Here is a 7399-nt window from a genome sequence, read left to right on the forward strand (position 1 = left end):
TGCCGCAGCCCCTGCCCCGCCTCACCGCCCCCTCCTCCCTCTTCCATGCAGGCCGGGAACCGTCGCGCTCCGTGAGATCCGTCGTTATCAGAAATCCACGGAGCTGCTGATCCGCAAGCTGCCCTTCCAGCGGCTGGTCAGGGAAATCGCCCAAGATTTCAAAACAGATTTGAGGTTCCAGAGTGCAGCCATCGGTGCGCTGCAGGTACTGCTGAGGGCCGGCTGGGCCGCGGCGCTGGGGGAGCTGCGCTGAGCGTTTCTAACAACATTTCTTCTTGTGCTCTTGAAACAGGAGGCCAGCGAGGCATATCTGGTGGGTCTGTTTGAAGACACAAACCTGTGTGCCATCCATGCCAAGAGAGTCACCATCATGCCCAAAGATATCCAGTTGGCTCGCAGGATACGGGGAGAGAGGGCTTAAGTGAAGGCTGTTTTTATGGTGTTTTGTAGTTAATTCTGTAAAATACTTTGGTTTTAATTTGTGACTTTTTTTGTAAGAAATTGTTTATAATATGTTGCATTTGTACTTAAGTCATTCCATCTTTCACTCAGGATGAATGCTAAAAGTGACTGTTCACATAAACCTCAGTGATGTTGAGCCTCGGGCTCGGGAGTGACAAGTTGCTAATATGCAGAAGGGATGGGTGTTCTTTCTTGCTTCTCATGCATGTTTCTGTATGTTAATGACTTGTTGGGTAGATAAACTTGTAAGGTACTAGAATTGATATAAATGTGTACAGGGTCCTTTTGCAATAAAACTGGTTATGACTTGATCCAAGTGTTTAACAATTGGGGCTGTTAGTCTGACCATGCATCACTGTGATCAAATGTGGACTTCCTTCAGAGGGTGAAACTACAAGTCTTAACCACAGTGTAACTTACAGTTTCCTAAAAACGTAAACCTGGCAGCTATAGAATACACTATGTGCATTTATAATAGCTATTTTATATATTGTAGTGTCAACATTTTTAAATTAAATGTTTTACATTCACATGTGAGGAGTCTTTGTCATTTGGTTTGAATGGGCTTGAAGATGCTTCTGCCTCCCCTCCTACAGCTTCCTGTAATCCTGGGCTGCTGCTGTGGCTACTTAACCTCGGCTGGCAACAGACTGGAGAACTTCTGGAATATTTTGGAGATTTTGATGTTCTGTTTGGAGATTTTGATGATGCTCTGTAGGATCCAGGAGGACTGGCTGAGGCTGCAGCAGCTTTCGGGGGGGGCTTTTCTCTAATTAGGGCACAAACGCAGCTCTTAGTTCTTTCCTTCTTTCCAGTGGATGCAGGGAAAGTTTATTTTGGAATTGGGATGGGTCTGGCTGTTCCCAAGCAGTGCTGGTGCTGAGGTGTGGGGGAGCGTTCCCAGGGGCTGGGGCTGTGCCAGTCCTGGATCAGCTCAGTGGGATGGTGTGCAAGGAGAACAGCTAATTATACACCCTGGGAGCAGATGGGCTGGGTGCTCCATGGGATTCATTTCCCACCCTGGCTTTTTTGGATGGAGTGGGATTATATTCCAACCTTTGCTTTGGGCTTGGCTAAGGCAGGTCTGGGTTCCTCAGGGCCTGCTGGGCTGTGGTGGAGGGGAAGTGCTCAGACCGCGCCTGAACCACGGGTAATTAACGCTGAAATTGGAGGGCAAGGCTGCTCAGCCCTGCCAGAACAGGCTCCACGAGTAAGGCTGGAGTTGTCACAGAAAGCAGCACAGGGACGTGGTTGAGCCAGCCTGGCTTGATTTATTGCAGTGAAAGTGCTGTGGTGCTCTGGGGAAAGAGCAGCAGCAGTTCTGACCAGGCTCGGGTCAATCAGGACTGGCTGTCCATGATCTCCCCCAGGATGGTGGGGAAGGGCATGAAAACCTTCCCAGCTCGTGCCCTGGGAGCCAGGGCCTGCATCCCTCAGCTGCTGCTGGGGCCGTGGTGGCTCATCAGGCGCTTCTCCCTCAGACAAACCACTCCGTGTGCTTAAATCCTGCAGCTGGAGGAACAGGCCCTCCTTACCCTCGTTCTTACACAGCCTCCTCCTCCTCTCCCTGTCCTACCCTGCTCCAAGTGCACCCAGAGCAAACCCAGCCCTTGGCTCACAGCAGTACCCTGCAGAAATCCTGTTCTGAAATGATAGGTTTTAACCAAGCGTTTTCCTCTTCTCCTTGCTAAAGCTGTAGTGAAAAAGATCTCTTTGATAGAAAGTAATTAAGTCCACAGAGGCAAAGTTAAGCACCACCTCAAACTTTAGGTGAGGCTCAGTGATCTCAGGCCAATCATCTGGGCAGTTCTTTCCAGGGACACTGCCTGGCCGGAATGTCCCTATGGGAAATCTGAGGATCCTCAGCAGTCCAGCTTGCATTTAGGCCAATTGAAAATAAAACATTCCAAGTACTAGGATTTGTGAATGCTTGCTTTGGTGCTGAGCTGCAGTAGCAGCCTCAGCTCCTGCAAGAAAATTATGTTTAAAATAGCATCCCTTGAAAACAGTATTTCTTCCAAGTCCTTACTGGAAACAATGAAGCATCTGGGTATGCCTAGAAGTTGTTTCTTAAAATAAAATCATTGTCTAGTGGTCCTTAAAAAAAACCCCACACCAGAAAAATATCTAAGTATCTCTCCATCTTAGTAACCTCAACAAAAGGAATTAAGTCAGATCCTGCATGTGCTGGACCAGAACAGAATTCCTGGTATTCCAGAGTGTGACTGAAGGTAGCTGAACCCACAAGCCCTTCCCTTACCGATTCTCCCGATGATTTCCTCGCATTCTTGCTCAGAACTGGATGCAAACACCAGGCAGTCGAATGTGCTCCCGTCAGGGCTCTCGGGGGAAGAGCTAAAAATGGAAACACGTCCATTATCCAGCAGAGCTCCGAGCCCAGCCCTGCCTTCAACCGCACCAGGGACCCTGCAGCTGCTCTGGACCCCTTTTGTTTATTTTCCCAGACCCACATCCCTCTATCCCCATCCCAGGGCCCACAGGCAGCACTCACACCACACAGAAAGCGAAGATCCTGGGGCTCCACGTGCAGCGTCCCACGCAGGAGATGGAGGGGTAGGGATGGCGGCACAGGAGCTGCACAGGGAACAGGAAGGGGCCACTGTTTGGGGCTGTGGTCAGTCCCTGTCGGCCCCATTCCTGGTTTATACTGTCCCCAGGACCCCTCCAGCTGCGCTCCACCAGATTCCCAGCATCCTTGGGAGCCACCCCGACCTTGGATGTCACTCACCTTGGAAGAAGCCTTCTCCTGCACAAGGACTTCTGCCTCCTTCACATCAAATAAAACCTCCTGCAGGGGGGATGAGGGGGAAGAAGCCCCAATCAGCACAGCCCTGAGCTCTGTTTTTAATCAGACGCTCGCCAGAGATTATCCAAATGCAGAGGTGATGAAGCACAGTCAACCTCAGCTTTTTCAAGTTTCCTCTGTGCTGCCCTTTTTTCCCCACTTTCCCCATTAAAATGCTTCCACACTTTATAATCTTTTCACAAACAACCCCCCAAAGGCTCAAACAACAGTGACCTGAGCCCTAAAGCAGCCCCAGAACCAGACTCAGACTTCCCAGAGTTTTCCAAGTGCTTTCCTGCATGTGGTTGCTTTTTTTTTTTTCCTTATTGCCCTTTCCCATCCTGGCTGCAGAGATGCTTCTGACCTGAAAAAAACCCCACAGGGGTGATGGGGCGGCAAATACTCAGCCAAGCTAAGTGAACCTGGAGCTGGCAGGAAAAAATATCCATGGCAGAGACCCTGTTTCCCTGCATTCTCTCACAGAGCCCTTCCCAGGATGTCCCCAGCCCCGGCGCTCACCAGCGCTGCCAAGTCCCTCTCCAGCACGGCAGGGATGGCTCCCTCCAGCACCTCTTTGCCACCAAACTGAAATGGAATGGGAAGGAGGGAATAACCCTTGGACACATGAAAAGAACTGCAGAAGAGACGATTCACCCCATGGCAGGTCTCTGCCCCACAGCCTCACCGTCCCAACGCTGGTCTGGCCCAGGTACTGCAGGTTGTAGAGCAACCTGGGGAGAAAAGGGCTCGGGGGCATCAGGAGAAGGACCCCACACATCCCTCCTGCTGCCCTTTGCAGGGGAAGATGCTCCCAGCTCCCTCCTCACCTCCAGGCCATGGGGGCAGCTTTGGCCCCACAGCCTTGAGCAGAGATCAGGGATAGTGCGGGCACGGGGCTACCCCAGTGCCAGGACTCTCAGCCCAGCCTGGGGGCTCCCCATGGCACTGACCCACCTGCCCCCCTGCAGCTGCTGCGGCTCCCCCTCCCCCCGGTGCCGGGGGCTGTGCTGGAGCTGGAAGTGGGGCTCCTTCTCCTTCAGGGCCTTCAGGTAGGGCAGCAATGGCTCAAAGACGGCCCCGTCGTGCCACCGCCACCGGAGCAGGCGGAAGGAGAGCGGCTGTCCCTTCAGCCTCTGCAGCATGGCCCCAGCCTGGAGGGAGGGAGGGAGGGGGGAGCAGAGGGGAGCAGGGGGGCAGAACGGGGGGGACTCCCCAGCCCTCTGTCCCCACCCACCTGCCCGGGGCAGGCGTATCTCAGTGAGCAGCCGTTGATCTCGTCGAGGATGTCACCGGCCAGCACCACCTCGTCCACCTCCGCCTGGCTCTCGGGGAGCACCTTGGTGACAAAGACTCGGCCGTCCACGTACCTGGGGGTGCAGCTGAGCCTCAGCTCAGTGCCAGGGACCCTGCCTGGCTCCCCTTTTGTACCATGCATGACATTTCACCCATACATGGAATGCAGGGAAAAGACACCTCACAGACAGCAGATGCTGGCAAGGCTGAGCTGATGGGGAGAAAAGCACCCAAGACAGCCCCAATGCTCTCAACAGGGTATTTATTACCCTTTTTGGGGCATTTTCAGTGCTGTGATGACCAGATCCCTCTGGAGAGTGGAGAGGAGGATCAAGGGTTCCTACCTGAGCACCATCCCCAGTGCTCGGCACGGGACTGTCTCGTAAGTACAGCACACCTGAAAGAGAGTGGCTGGTGACAGTAGCCTTGCCAGTGGCCGTGGGACACCCAAGGGACCCCATGCCCTGGATCATTTCTGGCATTGATGCCAAACCAGGGCTTTGGGAACCCAGGGAGAGACCAGTCCCCAGTGCCCCAGGCTGAGCCAGGACCATCAGTGGCTGCTTGTCTCTGTCCTCTCTCGGGATTTGGCTGTGCCCAGACCCTGAAGGGACAAAGCTGCTCTATGGATGGGATAGCAAAGCAACAGCAAACCCTTAACTCATTGAAAAGCCCTCCTGCCTCATCCCACATGTCCCCACGCAGCCGGGGGATGCAGCTGCCCCTCCCCAAAGTCGCTGCTGTTTGCAGCAGCACTTACTGTCACATCGCATTAGCCAGGGACCCGAGACACGGCCAGCTCGGCCGGAGGCACTGTCTGTCAGAAATGCCCCAAAGCCAGTGGGATCCCAGGCTCTGCAGCAGCACCATGGCTCAGTGCATGCCTTGACCAGCCCCAAAGCTGCCTGGAGCTTTTTGGGGATTCTTTTTGGTTTAAAAGGCGGTGGAGGGATGCTCTTCATCGTTAAAAGACATGAAGGCGTCCCCGCTGTTCTCAATAACACACTGATGTTTAACTGAGCAAACCAAGAATGAAACCAACTGATGTGTAATCTGTGTCAGCCCAGGGAAATGGGGATTTTTTTGGCAAGAAATCAGGGAAGGGAGCACAGGAAAACTTCACTTATATCAGCAATGTAGGCCTGGGTACTTCTCGTGCTTGGTTTTACTCCCAGGAATGCTGGGATCTGCTCCTGGTGATAGCGCAGGCACTCAGCAGGATCCAGCCTTGATAGCAGAGGCAGGTCTGCTCATCCTGGTGAACCTGAGCCAATTCACCCTGGGGTGCGTGGCAATCCCTCCCCACCAAACCATTCCTTATCTTCCTCATTGGACTTTTCAGGGAGGGCCCGGTGGCGGAAGGATGGCTCCCGGGAGCCACGGGCTCTTACCGGCAGCAGCCAGCTCTCGTCCAAGAAGCTGCAGTTCTCCAAACAAAGGAGTGTCGGCGCCATCAGTCCTGGCGAGGAAGGGGCCAGGGCCCCACATTGGCAGCCCTGTGCTGGACATCACCCCACTGATTCACCACTGCACCTGCACGTCCAGGGAGAAATCTATCTCTGTCAGCACCAGCAGCAGCGAGAGGAAGGGCTCTGCAGAGGGATGGGGATGGAGAGGCAGTGTCACCACCGGGTTCCTGGCAGCCACCGCCTCACAGGGACACGGCAGAGGACAGAATAAAGCCATTTTCAGTGTAACTAATGAGTCCTGGGAGCGAGGCCTTGAGACCACCCCAGCATCCAGGCTGCTGCTGGAGGCTCATCCCAGGCTCCTGCTGCCGGCACAAGTGCAGCTTGGTACCTTTTTTCCCCTGAATTCAGACCAAGGCTTGCAGCAAATGCTACTGACTCTGTTTCTCCCCTTAGAAGCACAGCAAAGATGCCCAGGCTCTCCTGCACAAGCCTTGTGGTCACACTGCTGGGTCTGCAATCTGCTCATGCACCAGCAGCGCGGGTGATTTATAAACCATTGATGTACAGGTTTAGCATGGGGTTATTTATCATAATCAAATGATTAAAGGCTTTCTCCCTGGCCTGGCCCCCCAAAGAGCATGGCTGTGGATGGATGGAGTGCTGCAGCCTGTCAAGGCAATGCAGCCATTTAAACCCCCTGTGCCACCCCTCAGCCCAGGCCCATCTGACATGGCCTCCCCTCAAAGCCAGACGGGGTCTGCTTAAGCCAGAATCCTTGGTACAAAGCAATAACATGGAGGATACTTCAGAAAGAATTTCTCTATCCCATGCCATTAAAGCCTATCTTAGATGGATTCAAATACTGTCTAAATATTTACACCTTTTTTTCCCCCCCATCACTGCAGCAACGTATTTAGTTTCCAGCGCTAAGTTTGGATTAGAAAAATCAAAGTGGACTCATCCCCCTCCCCTGCAGCAGTGCAGTGCCATAACACAGGCTCGGGCGAGCCACCATCTTACCCCGGAGATCTTCACTGCCGAGGATGGAGCTCCCAGGATCATAAAACTGAAACACAGTGAAACGGCACAGATTAGCCGCCGTTTCGCAGCCCATCGCCCGTGGGTAGCAGCTCCCCCGCGTGCCGCACCTCCAGGAGTCGGGGGGTCTGTGCCAGCTGCCTCACGGCCACCGCCAGCACCTTCCCTTGCAGGGCCAAGCGCAGAAAGTACCGCCCCCGGCCCTGCGCCGTCCGCGTCCGCTCGCAGCCCCCGGCTCTCCGGATGCTGATGGAGAGAGGGGTCGGCCTGTTTGGGGAGAGGGAAAGCAGCTTTGGCAGCACACGGGAGCGTCCTCCCTGCACCTGGGATCAGTGGGATCAGCATGTCGCGTCAGACGCCGCCACAGCTCAGGTTTTCACCCCGGTCT

The 7399-nt window shown here is 54.2% G+C and overlaps 2 protein-coding genes across 6 annotated transcripts; one reads left to right on the forward strand and one right to left on the reverse strand.

Annotated features, from left to right (window-relative positions):
* Positions 1-4: 4 nt before the first annotated feature.
* H3F3B (H3 histone, family 3B) lies at positions 5-994 on the forward strand (the record flags this gene model as incomplete). The annotated part of the gene is made up of 2 exons (XM_017743179.1): positions 5-205; positions 293-994. Coding segments are annotated over 2 exons (330 nt in total), but the record flags the coding sequence as incomplete, so codon positions are not given.
* Positions 995-1067: 73 nt separating this feature from the next.
* Positions 1068-7387, reverse strand: LOC108448879. Of its 5 annotated transcripts, XM_017743257.1 has the most exons (13): positions 7122-7387; positions 6994-7039; positions 6095-6153; positions 5953-5988; positions 4906-4958; positions 4503-4635; positions 4223-4419; positions 3954-3999; positions 3788-3853; positions 3212-3271; positions 2975-3057; positions 2723-2817; positions 1068-1231 (listed from the first exon to the last, which is right to left on the reverse strand). In XM_017743257.1, the coding sequence occupies exons 5-13, from the start codon at positions 4914-4916 to the stop codon at positions 1092-1094; spliced, it is 831 nt and encodes a 276-aa protein (XP_017598746.1). In that variant the 5' UTR covers positions 4917-4958; positions 5953-5988; positions 6095-6153; positions 6994-7039; positions 7122-7387; the 3' UTR covers positions 1068-1091. The 5 variants fall into 5 exon arrangements, 4 of the variants coding, with proteins under 4 accessions (XP_017598746.1, XP_017598744.1, XP_017598745.1 ...); XM_017743255.1 differs by lacking the exons at positions 6095-6153; positions 6994-7039; positions 7122-7387 and having other exon boundaries at positions 5953-6086; XM_017743256.1 differs by lacking the exons at positions 1068-1231; positions 6095-6153; positions 6994-7039; positions 7122-7387 and adding an exon at positions 1709-1974 and having other exon boundaries at positions 4906-4972; positions 5953-6086.
* Between the last annotated feature and the right edge of the window lie 12 nt (positions 7388-7399).

This window comes from Corvus brachyrhynchos, unplaced genomic scaffold, assembly GCF_000691975.1.
Source record: "Corvus brachyrhynchos isolate BGI_N302 unplaced genomic scaffold, ASM69197v1 scaffold148, whole genome shotgun sequence".
In the NCBI taxonomy this organism is placed as follows: domain Eukaryota; kingdom Metazoa; phylum Chordata; class Aves; order Passeriformes; family Corvidae; genus Corvus; species Corvus brachyrhynchos.

Excerpts from the sequence above, each read along its gene's own strand:
- LOC108448879 (XM_017743255.1), bottom strand. The coding sequence starts at position 6,015 with ATGGCGCCGACACTCCTTTGTTTGGAGAACTGCAGCTTCTTGGACGAG. Across the intron at positions 4,636-4,905 it reads GCACTGGGGATGGTGCTCAG|GTACGTGGACGGCCGAGTCT; the intron begins GTAGGAACCCTT and ends CTGCACCCCCAG. Across the intron at positions 2,818-2,974 it reads ATCTTCGCTTTCTGTGTGGT|CTCTTCCCCCGAGAGCCCTG; the intron begins GTGAGTGCTGCC and ends TTCCATTTTTAG.